The 17410-nt window shown below is 52.1% G+C and overlaps 1 protein-coding gene across 1 annotated transcript; it reads right to left on the minus strand.

Moving 5' to 3' along the window:
- Positions 1-4063: 4063 nt before the first annotated feature.
- Positions 4064-15691, minus strand: LOC110202678 (regulator of cell cycle RGCC-like). The gene is made up of 5 exons (XM_020978936.2): positions 15583-15691; positions 7710-7868; positions 7370-7450; positions 6675-6737; positions 4064-5785 (listed from the first exon to the last, which is right to left on the minus strand). Exons 1-5 carry the CDS (start codon positions 15608-15610, stop codon positions 5778-5780), a joined length of 339 nt encoding a protein of 112 aa, XP_020834595.1. The 5' UTR covers positions 15611-15691; the 3' UTR covers positions 4064-5777.
- Between the last annotated feature and the right edge of the window lie 1719 nt (positions 15692-17410).

Genomic DNA, 17410 nt, shown 5'->3' on the forward strand with positions numbered 1-17410 from the left:
GCTAAGTCTTGGGAGAAGAATGAGGGAGAGGGTTGGTGCCAATATGGGGAATCAGGAAAGATTTCAACAGGCAAAACATGGGAGGGAAGTATTAGGCACAGTGTGAAAAAAGGCACAGAGAGAAAATAGGGTGTGTTTGAAAGAATCCATGTTGGCTGAAGCGCATACTGGGTAGTGAGGGGGCATGAGATAAGACTAGAAAGGTCGCGTAGCCCAAAATGGCAGATGCCAGTTTGAACTTTTCTTGGTAAGCAATAGGGAGCCACTGAGGAGTGATAGGACAAGCCAAGTCAAGTCAACGAACATTTATTAAGCTCCTACTATGTGCCAGGCACTATGCTAAGCATTGGGGATCCAAAAAGAGGCAAAAGCAGTCTCAGCCCTTAAGAAGCTTACAATCTAAAGAGGGAAACGACACACAATTGTGTATGAGCACACTACAGATGGAACAAATTGGAGATCATCTCAGGTGAAGGTAGCAGTACTAAGGGGGACCTGGAGATGCTTCTGGCAGAAGGTGGAACTTTAGCTGAGATTCAAAGGAAGCCAGGAGGCAGCGACAGGGAGGAAGAGCACCCTGGGTATGGGGGACAGCCATTGAAGATTCAGAGATGGCAGATGGGTTGTCTTGTGTGAGAACAGCCAGGAGGCCCAAGTCACTGGGTCAAAGACAGAGTGTTGGGAAGTAAAGTGTAAGAAGACCCTGAAGGAAGGAGGGGGCAGGGCATGAAGGGCTTGGAATGCCAAACAGAGCATTTTGTATTTGCTCCTGGAGCTGATAGGGAGCAGCTAGAGTTTATCATATGGAGTGTGTGTGTGTGTGTGTGTGTGTATCAGAGAGACAGGGAGAGACAGAGACATGGTCAGACCCAAGCTTTAGGAAGTTCAGTTCCACAGCTTAATAGAGGATGGACTAGATTGGGGCAGACTTGCGGCAAGCAAACCTTCCAGCAGGCAGTGGCTACAGCTCAGGGCATGAAGTGACAGGGCCTGTACCAGGGCAGTGCCAATGTCAGGGGAGAGAAGGGAATGTAGATGAGAGATGATAGGAAGGTAGAGTCAACAGACCCAGACCTTGGTGGCAGATCAGATACGGAGAGTGAAGAGTTGCAGACTACATGGCAGTTAGGACCCTGGTACCTGCAAGGATGGCAGTATCCTTGACAGTAATGAGAAGGCTAACAAGAAGCAAGGGAAATAATGAGTCCTGTTTGGGATGTTTAGTTGAAAATGTCATTGGGACATCCAGTACAAGATGATGTCCATTAGGCAGCTGGAGATGCAAGACTGGAAGCTAGGAGAGAGATCAGGGCTGAATCTATAGATCTACAGGCCTGGTAGTAGGATGAGGGCTAGATTAGAACTGGCCAGGATGATGGCTGAATTCTTAGGAACCGATGAAATCACCAAGCAAGATAGTATAGAGGGAAAAGAGACAAGGCCCAGGACAGGAAGCCCTCCTGTCTGCTGCTGCACTGGCTATGTGACCGTGGGCAGTCACTTCACTTCATTAATGGTGGGTCAGATCCTCTTCAGGCCAAAGAGGCTGGGGGCGGGGGGAAGGAAATCAATCTACATTTAGAGACAGGGAAAATTCCAACTGAGGTGATTCTAGTCTGATTTGGGTGGCCAAAACTCAGGATGGCTTCCATAATATTGAGTGAAACCAGTGGAGGGGGAGAGCAGTTTTCATCTGCTGGTTCACAGGCTAGTTTTACAACTGGTCATCTACCAGGGCCCTGTCCCAAGGGGGATGCCCATAGGTTGGATGATGGAAGTACCATCTGCAGTCTGTGGCATGACACGGCAGGGATTGGTGGACCCTGCTATGGCAGCTGCACTGAGGGCTTTGGTGACTTGGCTGGGTTTAATTCTGGGGCCATAATGTGGGAAGGAGCCTGAGAAAGTGGAGAGGGGCCAAGGAGGTGAAGAATCATTGGCAGGCCAGTGATCAAAGCACATGAGGATCTGCTGGAGGACCTGGGAGATGTTTAGTCTGGAGAAAGGAAGGCTGGGGGCAGTGGGAACACGGAGAGATGGACGGACAGGAAGCGACGGACCAGAAGAGATGGACAGGGAGAGATAGACAGGCAGAGGCAGACAGAGAGAGGCGAGGGGATTTCAAGGATGATATTTATATGAATGATGAAAAGGTCAAGGAAGAGGGATTGGTAAGTGTTCTCCTTGGCTCTGAGGGCAGAACTGGGAATGATGGCTGGGAGGGGCCCAGCTGGGGAGCTGCAAGGGCTGAATGGTTACTTGACAGGAATGTCGTTCAGGGGACTCCCGATTCGGTCGGGGTTGGACCAGGGGTCCACGCCCTTTTGTCATAGAGTCTGCAGTTAGGTGGAATGGAATGAAGGCAGAGAGCATAAGAAGTTTGCCTTGGCAAGAAAGAGATGACCTTTCTCCCCTCAGATGTGGGAGAGGATGCCAATGTAGGAAGGTTCTGAGAAGCTGAGGGAGATTGTTGGGGAGCGCTCACCCTACATCCAGAGGCTTCTCAGCAAGCTCCGAGGGCCTCGCCTCCCATTTTCTGCACTAGAGGGAGAGGTTGTGAATTGCTGCTTTGGAGAGTCAGGGAAAGCACCGAGGGCCCTGGGGAGCTTCAAAGCTAAAGCTGGCGGCGGGTGACTCACTTCCTTTCCCCACTTCTGATTCTCTCCCATTACAAAGAATGGCATGTTGGCACACAGTTGTTTGGGCATTGTCTCCTCCCGTAACTGTAAACTCCTCGAGGGCAGAGACTGTCTTGCCATTCTTTGTATCCTGAGGCTTAGCACAGTGCCTGGCACATAGGAGGTGCTTAGTACATGTTTATTGACGGACTGACTTTCATCACACCATCCTTAATAGAAAAGGAATGGGGAATGCTGGGGGAGAAATAGAACAGTGCTGATTACCTAGAGTTAGGGACATATTTAAAATCAGTATTTTTTTAAAGGGCCCATAATCTACTTCTAAGGGATTAAAAAAAAAGTCACCAACCACTGGGCCTTTGAACCAAGGAAAACAAAACACTGGGGTGGGGAGCCTTCTGCTCTGAGTGTCACATAAACATGGGGCAGCCTGGGAGGGAGGAAGGGGTGCTGGACCTGGGCCCCTAGCTGGCTGACCTTGGGCAAGGCCCTGACTTACTCCAAGCTCCGGTAACTGCATATCAGCAAAGGGAAGGGGATTGGCTGGAGGACCCCCAGGAGCCTTCCTAGATCTGAGGCAGAAAAGAGTCCAAACCCACCATGTCACCAGGGCGGGTGCTGAAGGCAAGATGGGTCTGCCTGCCTGGGAGCAGCAAGCCTGAGGCCACCATGGAGGGCCACGTCCAGCCTGTTTGGGCCAGGCCTGGGGAGTGGAGGGTCAAGGTGATGCTGGAAAAGATTTAGGCCTAGTGAGTAGGAACCTGTGGTCCTACAACAGCTAGTGGGCCATGATTGGTGCCTGGGGGGAGCAGAGAGGGAGGTGGAGCACAGTGGAACATGAGCTGCTCTCTCCAGAAAAGAAATGACCTACAGGAAGCTGCTCTGGCTTCTTAACCACAGGGAGGGAGACCAGTGAGAGACAGCTGGGCCCCAAGTGGACAGCAGTGTCCTAAGGAAAGTGACACGGCCAATTAACGGTAGAGGTTCGCTTAGGACCTCAGGCCCCGACCTCTAGTCAAACACTGGCTCCTTCCTCTCATCCTGAGCTTGGGGCTGGGGCTGAGGCTGAGGACAACTGGTGGAGTTTGGAAGAAGCTCTCTCCAGGGAAATGCCTCTTCTGGGGATGGGGGTGGGGTGGGGCAGTGGCACTGATTTATGAAAATAAGCAATTGCCTCTGTGGCCTTGGCCTCAAACAGTCAGACTTGGAGAGATGGGGTATCAGTACGGCATGTGGGGGGAGCACTGCATGTCCTAAGGAGCTGAATTCTGGATGCGCTCTTTACTCCGGGCTGGCAGTAGGAGGAGGGTGAGAAGCTGCACGTGGGGAAGTGGGTCTTTGCAGGGACTGGCCACTGAAGTTCTGGACTAGCGCCCCAAGGTTTCTTGGGCAGAGGGGTTGCGAAGCGAAGGTATGAGGGCTCATTGTTCATGAACACATTTATTTCATTTCATTTTTAGTCCATATATTGGCATGATAACTTGTAGACAACATTCACCACTATTACACAATATTTACACCAGTGCCAGAGGGTCATAGATGGATAAGCAGCAGAAGCATGTGTAAGGCTGATTTTAGGAAAGGGCTGTTAACCACCAGCTCTCGGCTCGGGGACAGTGCTTCTACTCCCATTTATCCATGTACAGATCATTCAGGCTCACTGTGGCTTATCTGTGTACAGGGCAGAAGCTGTTACCTGCCATCAGAATGGGCCGTCTGTCGATGGTATCCATGGCTGTGATCTATCTCCCGGGAGGGAGGCAGGCATCTGCCTCCCCCGCCTCCCCCACCTCCCCTTCTTCCCATAGGTCAGAGTTGCCAGCACAAGTCCTTCACTGCTCTCCCATCAGTCAGTCTTAGGCCATGGGCAAGGAAGAAAAAAGTGGGGGTGGGGATAGGGAGGGCTTCTTAAGTTCACTTGACCCAATTTCTAGACAGGCTGCGACCCAGAGAGATAACAATGCCTGGAAAGGCCTTGCTTTCTAAGCTGCAGTGAGGCCTAGGAGCACCTTATTTTACAAAGTCCTTCTTGGTTGCCTGGTTTTGTCAGGGTGCTGCTCCTGGGTTCTTGAGGGCTCTGGAAAGTTCTAGCAACCTTCAAACCCAGGTTCCATCCCTGGGTTTTCTGGATGCTTACTGTCAAGAGGCCAGCATGGCTAAGGTCAGGAGACTCTCAGAACTCTCAGACTCTCAGCTACAGGGGGAAGGAACTTTCTAGCCATGGCAGCTCCGGAAGCCCAGCTACTAAGTCCTACTGGAAGGAAGGAAGACCCATGTTGAGGGACTCGTAGACCTTTTCAGAACTGAGATAATAAGACAAAACAGTCTGGGCTCACAGTTGGGAGATTCTCGCTTGCTAAGTATTTCTGCAAAGCTAGCAGCAAATATTCGCTCTTCTGGCAGCAAGCAAGTTAGCATTCAAATGCTCAGAGCAGTTCTAACAGCCAAACATCGCTTCGTGTGTGACTGGGAAGGCGATGGGGTCAGTTATTGGCCTGGTGGAAGCTAATGGTGTGCTGTGGGGGGGTGGGGGGCAGGGAGGACCCAGCTCCAAATCCTGCCTCTGGCGCATATTAACTGTGGGACTCTGGACAAGGCACAACCTTTCGGTGCCCCAGGCAACTCTCAAAGACTTTGAAGAGGCAGTGAATTGCGGGTCTGCATCATCGGAGGGAATTCTAGATTTGGGAGTCACAAGCACGGATGAAATCGCGGATCCAGACTCCCGTGTCCTCCTCCTCCCACCAAAAAAAAAAAAAGGGAGCAACACATGGAAAATGTGGTCAGGGTCACTCAGTCTCTTGGCAAGAGGGCACTCTCTCATCCAGACCAGCCAGATTGGCTCCAGCTGCACAGACATGGCCTCAACACGATTAGATAAAAGGATACAGCGCTTGGTAGAGCAGCACTCCTGGATAACATCACTGGGCGGCGGGTGCTGGGGATGATTCCATTGGCGGTTCCCAGTCAGTGGCCTCAGCCATTCCCTGGAAAAGCCCCTTGCTCTGGCCCTGAGGTTCTGCCCTCTAGCCTTCTGAGGAAGGCCATGAAGAAAGCAAATATGTGGGGTGTATGCAGGCAGGCACATCTACAGCAATCCATCCTGAGGCCCTCTACTGGGCGACCAAGGGCTGCGCCTCACATTTCTGAAGGAGGAAAATGAGAGAGTGGGTTCAACCTCTGGAATCCTGAGTCAGCTGAGTCAGAAACCCAAGTCATCTTTGGTGGGACGGCACAGGGGAGCCTTCTGCTGAATGCAAAGGCAAGGAAACCCTTCAAGAAAACTCATGGACTGGAGATTGTCCTTACTCGTCCCTGGAAGGTTGGTGTTTGTGAGGTGGGAAAAGGCCTGAACCAGGACCCCCCAAGGTGCTGAGTGTCTGGGTTGCACACCACCCCCCCACCAGAGGAATGGTCCTTAAGGAATGTGTAGTTTCAGAACCAACTTTTATTTAAGAGTAGGAAAGGCCCTGACCACAGGCTGCTAGCCCTTTTCCTCCAGCTGAATGGGGGATCGGCTGCAAGAGAGAATTGGGAAGGCCCAAGACCCAACATGAGGTACACCACATAGGAAACCTCCAGCTGTAGCCGCTAGGCCCTTGGGCCTTCATGGTCTGTCCTCAGAAGGGGGCTGAGAGGTAGGGTTCTTCTTTGGGCTCTAACCTCTTGGCCACAGGCCTCAGGCCTTTATCCTGCTTTGCCTCTGAGCTTCCTGAACAGAGTGACATGGTTAGACCTGCACTTTAGGGAAATTCCTTTGGTGGCTATATAGAAGATGGATTAGAGCAGGGAGAGGCTGGATGTAGGAAGGAAGTTGTGCCAATGGTCCAGGGCCAAGTGAGAGGGGGTTGTGGTGTGAGTGGAGAGATGTGGACAGAAGGCTGTTAGATTGAAATGAATTTGGTTCAGGACTCTGCATTTACACCCAAATCGTCTTTCCAAGTCACTGGCAAATCAACCAAGGGCTGAGCCATCCCATGTTCAAGCTGGCGTTTTTTCTCAAATTGCAAGGAGAACGTTGGCGAATGGACTTACCCTCCAGCTCTTTGTCGAGGTCAGCAATGTAATCCTCCAGGTCTTTTGTGTCTCCAAGCTTAGCTGCCCAAATGAGAACAAGCAGACTGAGCATTGGCTCCCAGGCCATGATTTAGGCTAAAGAGCTCCAAAAAAACATCTAAAAGGATGTGGTCTTGGAGATTTCTGCCTTAGGGCTATAACTTGTAGGAGACAAGGTGTCTCAGGACTTGTCTTGATGATCAGAAATGCCCCCAAGAACCCTCAGACCCAAGGCCTTTCTCCAAAGGGAGCTCTGCTTCTCACACCCTCAACGTCTACCAGGTCGGAGCCATCCCCAACACCCAGGAGTCCCTTAGTGCCTAGTCAGGGCCCAAGCCCTTCCTGCCTCTCTTTGCTTCAGGGAGTAGCTAGACCCCTGGAGTTCCAGGGGGCCTCCCGTGAGGGGTACCCACCACGTCTGCACTTAGTACCTGAAGTGAAGAAACAATCAGCTTTGCTGCTTGGCTGACAGCCCCCTCCTGAGGCCCCCAGCTTTGGGAGCTGGACTTCAGGGTCTCCCAGGCCCCTGCTCTGGGCTGCAACCAATCTCTCAGAGCCCACTGTCCTACTTTCCTCCTAAACCGATTACCTTACACACACTCTCCCCACCCCTACTATCCTCTATCTGTCACTTTCCCACCTCTGACAATGAGCATCTACTCTGTGATTCTTACCTTTGGGAATGGAAGAAGTTGCTGGCATGTGAATGTTTTCCTCACTGGTGTTTAAGCTGCTCCCTGGAGATGGGCTGGTACCTGCAGGGAGAGTCTGGTCAATTGGTGACCCTTCTCAGTGAAGCATGGGCCTACTACTGGAAGGCTGGGGACAGGGAGGAATGGGTGGGTCCCAAAGCAGCACCATCCCTGTCACAGGTGGGATGCCCCTTCCAGGGGGTAGGTGCTGAGTCAGGAGTGCCTTTGAGCTACATTGAAGAGCATAGCCCCAGTGGTACCCTATATGCTTTGTAGCAGGGGTCGGGCCAGGCTATGGAAACCAGAAAGGTCCAGGACTTACTCTCGGCTTCATCGATCCCACTGTCATAGACGCCAAGGCCATTCTTCTGCTTGAGCTCCTCCAGATGTTCCTCATACTGACAGCTGCTGCCGTTATCAAAGTCTTCGATCACTTCGTCTAGCTCTCTGAGGAGGCAGCGGAGCTCGTCGTCTCCCAGCCCTGAGACAGCAGAGAGGCCAAGGACACCAGTCAGCCCATAAGGCTAGCCCTGGGCCACGCACTGCTTCCAGGGGCAGCCCGTGTGCTTTGAGCTGCATGGACCCTACCTTTCTCCTTCCCAAACCTCAGATTCCAGTTGGGACCTGCATGGGAATTGATGAAGCATTGTACCAGGTGCTGGGGAGCCAACAACGAAAGTGAAGCAGTCCCTGCCCTTGGGGAGCTTCCATTCTAGATCTAGTTAGATGACTGGCCAGCTAGATAGGGTGCTTGGCCTAGAATCAGGGAGACAGCAGTTCAGACCTTTCCTCAGTTACTTAGCTAGCTGTGTAACCCGTAATGTCTCAACCCTGAGGCCTCAGAAATGGGGATGATAGTAGCATAGCACCTCCCTGTCAGGGTTCTTGTGAGGGTATCTCTAGAACTTTCTAATCCTTCAGGCACCATATAAATGTGAGCTTTTAGTATTGTTATTCTGGAGGGGAGGGGGAGATAACATATGCACAAAGGCCTGGGAGGAGAGGCTGATCACTAACAGTTGGGAGGGGGGTGCTGAGAGCACATCAGGCTTTCCAGAAAAGGTGGGACCTGAGCTAGGCCTTCGCTACAGGAAGGAGTCTTCATAGAAACATCAGTATTTGGGGTGACAGGGAGGTTCTCTTTCTCTCTCTCTCTCTCTTTTTTTTTTTTTACCGTCTGCAGCGATTGAGGCAGAGAAGGCAGCAGGGCATAAGCTGTCTTTAAACATTAAATGAGCTGTATGAGATCCCCATCCAACGACCAATGGGGCCATAATGCAGTACTACTGTGAGCACAGAATCAGCTCAATCTGGAACAAACCCAAAGAGGTCAGGTAATGAGAGCAAGGGCTAAAGGATGGGTAGCCCACGGTAGCCATTGGGGGGGGGGGCAGCCACTGCTATCCTGGCCACAGAATGGCCCCTTCCTCCCGCCTCCACTGGGTGCCCCACTGCCCACCCCCAGGCACATTTATGGAAAGCCACGGCTGAGAGTCACTCAGGACGAGCAGCAGGCTTGGGTGCGTCATTGGAGGGAACTTACATAGTAATAAGATTAGGGACCCATTGGACCACAGGGGCAGATTTATTAAAAAATTAACATTGACCAGGAACATGACCCACTTAATTTGCTAACGACCACTTACACTGAAATTAATTTTGGTCTAGAAGGCATCAACAATTTTTCAGTTCTTCTGCCATTCATTTCCTACAGGCGCCTCGTACATGCTCTTACTTACCATGGGCTCAATTTTCTTGTGTCCAATTGGTTTTGGGTTTGTTTGGGTTTTTTTGTGTACTTCACACCTGTAACTCTTAAATACACTATAGGATTCCTTTAGATCTGGGGCTTTATTATAACCTGGGGCCTGTAAACTTGTGTTTTTAATATTTGCAATAACTACTTCAGTAGACTTGGTTTTCTTAGTAATTCTTCCTATTGTTTTTTATGCATTTCCCAACCTGATTGTGAGCAGGGGTCTATTGGCTCCCTGGCCAGGCTGCCCAAGAGGGTCCAGGTGACAAGCAAGGTTAAAAAGCCCTGCTCTCCATCTGTGGCCCTGTGGGTCCTTCTCAAATCCCCCTGGCCCAAGGTGATCCCTCCTTTCACCTCACTCTTGGGAGGACTAGCTCCTCTGTCCATAAAAGGGCACAGAAGTGATGCAGGCCCCATGAGACAGGGCAATTCTGTGGTAGTGAAGCTGCATGGGCCTCTGGAACCAACAGAGGGAAGGCCCTCCTGTGGCCTTCTCTCTGGATGGCCTCCTGTTGCCGGCTTGAGTCTTCCATCCCACAGGGTTCTCCCTTTTGTGTGTTCACTTCCTTTGTGGTTTTCTAAATCTGGCACATTGAACAGAGATGAGCACAGTGGGTGGGCCCTGCAGGAAGGCGCCAAGCTCCCTAGGCCAAACCAAACTCAAGGAAACCCTCCCTTCATGCCTGCCTGTTTGTCAGGGCCCCAGGATGTCTGCTTTGGCTATTCTGGCTTCACTCCTAGTGTTGAGCTTCAAACTCCCAGAGTCCCACCTCCCCCCCCCCAGGGGGACCTCAAGTGTCTGGTCCTACAGCCTAGGGCTCTCCTTCTCTCCCTTTACCAGCTGGTTAAGTTTAGAAGTGCCAGGACTCAAGGGAATTTATCATGCTTAGCTCTAGAACTGGAAGGGATCCTAGATGAGACCCAAAGAGATAAGTGACTTATCCAAGGTCACAAAACTAGTAAGCAGCAGAACAGAATTTGAAGCCCAGACTTCAGATCCTACAGTTTTCCTACTTCAACAGGCTATAATACAACATCTCTTCCCAGCACCCCCCCCCCCAGGGCTTATGCATAGAGAATGTCCTTATGAATACTCCCTCACCATCACAAGCTGCCCAGGGATGGGGAAGACCAGCAGATTTCTCCACTCGGGTTTTTCTCCAGAATCCACCCATTAAGACCCATTAAAACTCCAGAAATGGTTATTTGAAAAGTCTTGAACAGCAGAAGGAAGGTCAAGGAAGACGGCCATGTGGAAGAGCTGGGAATGCCTCACCACATTGGTCCGCTCTTGGCAAGGCTGGCCAAGGAGAGGCAAAAGCAGGGGCAGAGTTGGGCAGGGACCAAGTTTGCCTAAACCCTCCCCAAGCTGCTGCTGAGGGCTCTACCTGCTCATGCCTCATTCAGATTGGCCTTAAAACTCCCCCAGAGATTCCCCTCAAAAAAGCACCATGCTTTTAGCCAGGCACACAGCAGGTGGCTGTTCGCTTTCCTCTAGATGACTGCTCCTTAGGCTGAGTGATCCCCTCTAGCCTGGCTCCTCTGGGGACTATGGGCAATGAGTATATGGGGGGGGGGGGTGTTGAAAAAGCCATCCCTGCAGAGAGAAGGGACTGGCCCAAGGTCACACACGTACTTAATGGCAGAGCTAGGATTTTAAGCCAGGTCTCCTGACTCACAGTCAAAAACCAGAGCTCTCCTGAATCAGGGTGTTTGTCCATCCCCTCTGCTTTACTCTTCCCCATCCCTAACACCCCCACCAAGGCCAAACTTCAAAGAGAAAATGAGTCACTAAAGGGCAGCTTGAGAAATGTGTATGGAAGGAAGGGAGGGAAGAAGCATTTATTAAGCACTGAGCCCTTTACAAATATCTCATTTGATTCTCACAACAACCCTGTTATTATTAATTAATCCCTGTTCTATAGTAGAGGAAACTGAGGCAGATAGAGGTGAAGTGACTTGCACAGGCTTACACAGCTCATAAGTTTCTGAGGCTGGATTTGAACTCAGGTTTTTCTTCCTCCTAGGGCAGCTAGGTGGATAGAGCACAGGGCCTGGAGTCCAGAGACTCACCTTCCTGAGTTTAAATCTGACCTCATATACTTTCTAGCTGAGTGACTCTGGGCAAATCACTTAATCTTGTTTGCCTCAATTTCCTCTTCTGTAAAACAGCTGGAGAAGGAAATGGCAAACTACTCCAGTGTCTTTGCCAAGGAAACCCCACGTGGGATCACAAAGAGTTGGACACAGCTGAACAACACATTTCCGTACTCCAGCTGAAGTCCTCTGTCCGCTGTGCCAGGAGCTGCCTCGTGGGCTAGCAGCTCTTAGAGGTATCCAGTCCAGCCCCCTAAGGCCCAGAGAAGTTAAGTGACTTGTCCAGGTTCCTTCAATTGGAGATGAGATCCCAATAAAGGCTGCCTTGACTCCCAAGTCTACTGCACTATCTGCTAGGCCACCCTCTCTCCTCTCCTCTCTTTAACTCCCAACTCACAGAGCCACGGGCTGCTATTCTTTGAACTACCTTCTTCCCTCCTCCATCCAACCACTGACCTCCCTGGCTTCCTTTAAGTCCCAACTAAAATCTGACCTCAGGGCCTTGTCTCCTATTTATCCTGTGCATGGCAGCTGGCCATCTTCCCCACCCAACTGTGAGCTCTTAGAGGGCAGGGACTGTCTTTGCCTCTTTCTATATTAAGCACACATAGTATGTACTTAATACATGTTTATTGACGGTCTGATCTCTCCCTAAGCCCCAGCCCTCACCTCCAATGCTCTGGGCAGCATCTCTGCAACCTGGATGCTTCCCCAGCATCTCAAACTCAACTTGCCCCAAATGAATCCATTGACATCCACTGACTCCCCCCTTTCTGGCCCTAGCTCCTGCTCAGTGGACCCCCATTTTCCCAGGCACTAAGCTGGCAAGTCAACTTTGATCTGTCCCCCTTAGCCTGGAAGTTATGAAATCTTGTCTCTTGCATGGTCCATGCTGGCCTGAGTTAGTCCAGGGTACCATGAGTTCAGTAAGGTCCCAGCCTAGCTCATCCCACTCGGAACCATCCCACCTCCAGTCCCTTCTTCCGGATGAACCTTCCTTCCAAACCACTTTCATCATGGCAGCCTCTGCTTTCAGAAACCCTCCACTGGCTTATATTCCTTTTGGTGGGCACCTATTCCCAAGTCCTCAGTCTGCCTTGCCTGATACGGCCCCACCCTACATGGACCCAACCTTATCTCTCACCCGTCCTCCACAGGCAGTTTCTATTCTAGTAAAGCCAGCCTCCTCCCGGCCCATGCCACATTCCTTGGGGCCTTCGTTCCAACTGATGGCCCTTCCTCAGCTCCTTCCTACCTTCCCTTTACAGTCTAGCTCACGTGCTGCTCCCCCTCCTCCCAGCCTCACCAGGTTTTCCCTCACTCCTCCCCCCCCCCACTCTGACAGGGCTTGGCATCTCCCCCTCCCCCCTGGCCTTTAGGCCCTTTTGAGAAAAGGGTGGTGGCCTTGCCTTCTTGATAGCTCCCAATGCCTAGCGGGATTCACAGAATCATAGATACAAAGTTGGAAAGGACCTCAGGGGCTGTCTAGTCCATTTTAGAGATGAGGAAACTGAGGCCAGGAGAGGTCAAGAAGAGGGATGGGAAGCCAGGTTTCCTGCCTCTAGAGCCTGTGTTCTTCCCGTGCCCCCACCCCCTCAGAGGAGCTCAACGAGAACCTGAACTGCTCTTTTCCTAGTGCCTGACAGCCACTCACATAGCGGAACCACACAGGAGATCTAGGGCCCTAAAGCTGAAAAAATACAAGAGTGGAACCAGAGGAAGTGGCGGGATTTGGTGACGGGCTCATGAGGCAGCAGAAGCAGGGAGGGGGAGTCATTGATGTGGGGATAGAGTAAGGAGCTTGGGCGCATGAGATCCCAAGGGCCGGGCGCCTAGCCCTGCCTCTTGCTCTCTGGGCCTCCTTTTCCTCTGTAAAGCAAGGAGACTGTACCAGATGGCCCTTATGGGCCCTTCCACCTTCAGAGTTGGGAGCCTCTCTCCAAATCACTCAAGTTTCTTCCTGTTCTAATACCCCATGAAATCAGTCTCCCAGCTTGGCTCAGGCTTGACAGCCCCCAAATAAATAACTCCAGGTCCTAATGCCAAGGCTAACCTACCACCTCAGGGCAAAAGACTGCCGAGAAAGCAGCTGCTTCATCTGATGAAGGCCCCTCTCCCTTCCCAGGAGGAGTGGCTCTTAAACAAGCAAAGGGGAAGAGAATGGGGAAAACAAGCATTTATGAAGTACCTACTACGTGACAAATATTATCTCACTTGAGCTTTACAACAACCCTTGGGAGGTAGGTGCTATTATTGTCCCCATTTTACAGATGGGGAAACTGAGGCAGACAGTGGTTAGGTGACTTGCCCAGGGTCACACAAGCTAGTAAGTGTCTGAAGCTGGATTCAAACTCAAGTCTATCCTGACTCCAGGCCCAGCACTATCCACTGAGCCACCTAGCTGCCTCCAGGTACAAAGGGACAAAAGAACAAACCTGTCCTCCAATAGACCAAAACCAACGAAAAGGCTGAGGTGTCAGAAACAACAAAGGGAGGCTGTGTGGGTCCAGAAGACTCAGTGTGGCTTGTGTTTCATTTGTAAGCATGGTATTTTGAAAACTGGGACTAGGAAGAGAATTTGGAGCCCCTCCCCAAGGGGCCGAATGCAGCCTGGGAGACTGTGCCCTGTCTTGCTGGGAAGGAGAGCCAGCAGGGCCCAGTGACACACGGAGCCCTCCAAGGCACCTCGAGTCCCTCGGGGCTCCCTGTCGGCCAGTTCATCTGCATAGAGACCTCCCTGGGAGGTAGCTCCCTCCCCCAGTACAGATTTCTACCCATCGTGCAACTTTGGGAGTTGCCTGAGGTACTTGGAGGTTAAGTGACTTTCCCAGGACTTTTCCCAACTCCAAGGCTAAGTTCTTTCCACGGCCCTAAGCTCAGACACTCATCACGTACATACCTTTACATACATGTTACCTAAGTCACTTTCTCTCTCTGAGTCTCTGTAAAATGAACAGAATGACAGCTGTATTACCTACCTCACAGGATGGCTGGAGTGGCCATTACAGCTCAGTTCTTACAAACCTCCCCCTCTCTATGGAGGGGCTCCACTGTTCTTCCATCCCCCAAAGTCATCTCCCCAGCCACTTACTCCCCATCCTGCTCCCCAGCCTAATCAGCAGCAGTCTTGGCAAGGCAGACCCCAGTGTAATCTGTTCCCTTCTGTCTGCTAACTTTGGTGGCTGCTCCAGGCCAGGCCCTCAGCTCCTCTCTCCTGGAGTCCCACAAGAACAGCCTTCTAATCGGTCTCCTTGCCTCTGATCTCTTCCCTCTTCCCTCTCCCCTCCAGCCTCACTTAGACTCTGGAATAACTTTCCTTAAGCCCGGATTGACCAGCTCATTCTCCTGCTCAGTAAAGCCTGCTGACTCCCTATGAGCTCTAGAATCAATATGAACTCCTGTTTGGCATTTAGAGCCCTTCCTGAACTGATTCCCAATGGACCTTTTCAGCCTTGCAAAGTAAGCCTTGACTGGCCTGCATGCATCCTGCAGCCCAGCCCACACTCACTCCATCTTCCCGCTGCTCTGTGATCGCCATGCGCTGCTAACCTCCATGCCTAGCCTAGCGTGCTCTTTCCTCACCTCTGCCTCTCAGAATCCCTCGTTCCATCCGAAGTGAAGAACAGGGGCTTAATAAAAGCTCGTTGATTGCTCGATCCGTGGATAGATGGAGCTGAAGGGCCCTTCACCTAGTACACAGCCCAGTTAACTGAAGATGAGGACTCTCAGGTCCAGAGGGGGCCTGACTTGGCCACCAGTGCCAGGATAGGCACCCAGACCTTCTGACTCCACGTTCAGCAGGCTTTTCACTGAATCTTTCCGTCTGTTATTAGTGCAAAGGGCACTGGGTTTGGATTCAGAGGACCCGGGTTCAAATCTATGCCGTTTTACTTGCAAATTGTCTCACCTTCCCCTCAGTCTCCTCCTCTATAAAATGGGCGGGTTGTACTCCATGATCTCTAAAGATCTTTCCAACTCAAACATTCGACGTTGGTGTGATACTACAAAATGTGTTTGGGAAACCGAAGGTTCCCCCCCCCCCTCCACTCCTAGGCTCCCACCTACCCCTAAAGGCTAGGCTTAAACGGGCTCCTGAAAATGGCGTAGCCTTTTCTTAGATGCTTTTCTCAGGAGGAGACTTGGATTAAGATGGGGGAATAGTTGGGCTTTGGGGGGAGAGCCCCTCCCAGCCTGGGCGCTAGTGATTTCACGCCCTTCCCCGCGGAGGAAACTGCGGCAGCCCGGGCAGAAGGAGCCAGGAGCCGGCAGGCCTCTTCCAAATGCCCCCCGCTCCCCAAAAGGCAGCGGCCCTGGGGGCTGCGCTGCCCCCCGCCTCACCAACCTCTTGGGTCCACGCATTGCGAAGCCATGGGGATGGAGGTGCGGCCCAAGACTGCAGGACACGCGCTCGCTCCGCCCGGCCTTCGGCAATCGATCCCTGGGAGTATCCGAGCGGGCGCCACAAATTAAAGCCCGAGGCCACGCCCCCGCTTCCCACGAGCCAATCAGACGGCGACTCGGAGAATGCTCTCCGGGCGTTCTCGCGCGCCCTAAAGGCCTAAGCGGAGCAGCGCACCCTTCCTCCTTCCCTCCTCTTCCCCTCCCCCTCCCCGTTTGGGCTCCGCCGCGAGCGCGGGCGTGGGGGCGGGGTGGGCGGCTTGGGAAGGAGTTTCGCTCACACCTGCCCTTCGTCTGACGGCTCCCCTCCCCGCCCCCCCTCTCGCCCCCCCCCCGGTTCCTATATTAGGGAAGGTCACACTGGGAAAGGACCCCAGAGGTCATCTTGCCCAACGTCCTCATTTGACAGGAACAAGAAACTGAGACCCAGGGAATAGAGGAGATGGAGGGGGAACCCAGGTTGAAAGTAGCAGAGCTGAGAAGCTTGGCAAACCAGAAAAAGAAAAATGAGGGTTTTCAAGTACAGGTCTTCCTTTGGGCGGGCCCATTACTTGAGATCACTTTAATTGCCACACATACAAAACTGAGGAGGAATTCGGGGAAGGTGCTAGGCTTTTGTGGCAAGGCTCCCATCTCCTGAACAAAGGCTTGGGCTTCTACTACGAGAGAGGCTTCGTTGTTGGCCAGGCTAGTTGTGACCCTCTAGGCCTTTCTCACACCTCTTTCCTTTGTCTTGGTCATCCTTTCTTGCCTTCCCCAAAATTTGGGTCCCTCCTGTCATTGCCAAGGACTTCCATTTCAGAGGCCCACTAAGTGATGCCCTCCCAGGAAGTACTTACTCCAAGGCTCCCCCCCCAAAAAAAGACTAAAATGGGAAGGTCATGGAGATGGGGGGGGGATTGATGCGGCCTCTGTGACCCTAACCCCATAAAACCTTCCTCACACTATAAAAATGGGATGGTGATACCTCCCTCGAAAGAATGTAGTGAGAAAAGTCCTTTGAGAAGAACCTCCTTTGGGCACGGAGTTCTTAACCCTCTGCTGGTGTCCTGACTCTGGTTCTCAGTTGTGACAAATTCAGACCCTTGGTCACAAAGGGCTTGAGAGCCTCTTGATGGCCCGGATTCAGACGCAGGCCCTGAGCGGTGATTCACACTCCTGGCGGAGCAGGACCAGGTAACTTCTGTGGCCCCTTCCAACTCTTGATATTCATTCCATGAATTCCTGCTGAGGGGGAAGTTGGGGGCAAGACCCAAGAGATGCTAGTCTGTGACCTCCAGGAGTGTACATTGTGGTGGGAGAGACAAAACACATGCATGCCAGGGAAGAATGAATGGTACAGAAAAAGGATGGCATTGGGAGATAGTGGGGGCGGTGCAAAGACCCCAAATCCAAGACCCAGTACCTGCCTTCAGGCTTAGGTATCAGAGGACCTGACTTTGAATCTTGCCCCGGCTACTTAGTAGCTATGTGCCCCTGGGTGAGTCCCTGGTGCTCACTGAGCCTCCACGGCCTCTTCTGCAAAATGGTTCCAGTAATCCTTTCGTTGCCTCCATCAGTGGCACCCGATGGAGGCCTAGTCAGGAGGAAAGGCCTTTTCTAGAGCTCTCAAGCAGGGGGCTAGTCTTGCCACCCATTCCTTCTCAGGCTTTCTGCTGGCCCTCACTGCAAGGGAAGCGCATCTGGGCCCTAGAGAAAGCCTTCTTAACCTGGGGCTCTAGGGCTCTGGGAACTTAGATGGGAAGAAATCACACCTTTATTTTCCCCAACCT

This window comes from Phascolarctos cinereus, unplaced genomic scaffold, assembly GCF_003287225.1.
Source record: "Phascolarctos cinereus isolate Bilbo 61053 unplaced genomic scaffold, phaCin_HiC Scaffold_8;HRSCAF=390, whole genome shotgun sequence".
NCBI lineage: Eukaryota > Metazoa > Chordata > Mammalia > Diprotodontia > Phascolarctidae > Phascolarctos > Phascolarctos cinereus.

Excerpts from the sequence above, each read along its gene's own strand:
- LOC110202678 (XM_020978936.2), bottom strand. The coding sequence starts at position 15,610 with ATGGCTTCGCAATGCGTGGACCCAAGAG. Across the intron at positions 7,869-15,582 it reads GCAATGCGTGGACCCAAGAG|GGCTGGGAGACGACGAGCTC; the intron begins GTTGGTGAGGCG and ends CTGCTGTCTCAG. Across the intron at positions 6,738-7,369 it reads AACTTCTTCCATTCCCAAAG|CTAAGCTTGGAGACACAAAA; the intron begins GTAAGAATCACA and ends TCATTTGGGCAG.